The 435-nt window shown below is 62.1% G+C and overlaps 1 protein-coding gene across 1 annotated transcript in view; it reads left to right on the top strand.

The window, feature by feature from the left end:
• The window catches only part of PCSK7 (proprotein convertase subtilisin/kexin type 7), a gene marked incomplete at both ends in the record, with an annotated part of 11,394 nt that overhangs the window by 6,814 nt on the left and 4,145 nt on the right, over window positions 1–435 (top strand). The window contains one exon of the mRNA XM_010010896.1: window positions 61–228. Coding sequence (XP_010009198.1) covers window positions 61–228 — 168 coding nt within the window. The remainder of the gene's footprint in view (window positions 1–60; window positions 229–435) is intronic.

Below are 435 nucleotides of genomic sequence, written 5' to 3'. Positions count from 1 at the left end.
TCCCAGCCACGCCGCATGGGAGCAGTGTCCTGACAGGAGGCATCTCTGCTCTCTCCGCAGGTGACCACAGACTGGGACCTGCAGAAGGGCACGGGCTGCACGGAGGGACACACCGGCACCTCGGCTGCCGCTCCTCTTGCGGCCGGGATGATCGCACTGATGCTGCAGGTACGGCCCTGCCTCACCTGGAGGGATGTCCAGCACATCATCGTCTTCACCGCCACCAAGGTGAGCTCTGGCCCTGCCTCCCTCCATCCCTGCCTCTCAGCTGCCCCCAGGGGTGCTGCGGCACGGCCCAGGTCCTGCTGTGCATCCTTGTTTATGTCTGCCTGCCCCTCTATAAATCTCTCGCTTGTCTGGCTCCCAAAGGGATTACATTTTCCCCACACCCCTTGTTCCGTCCAGGAATGTGGCTGAAGCACTTTCCTCTGTCAT

This window comes from Nestor notabilis, unplaced genomic scaffold (assembly GCF_000696875.1).
Source record: "Nestor notabilis isolate BGI_N333 unplaced genomic scaffold, ASM69687v1 scaffold22203, whole genome shotgun sequence".
Taxonomy (NCBI): domain Eukaryota; kingdom Metazoa; phylum Chordata; class Aves; order Psittaciformes; family Psittacidae; genus Nestor; species Nestor notabilis.
This window is presented reverse-complemented; position numbering and strand designations above follow the sequence as displayed.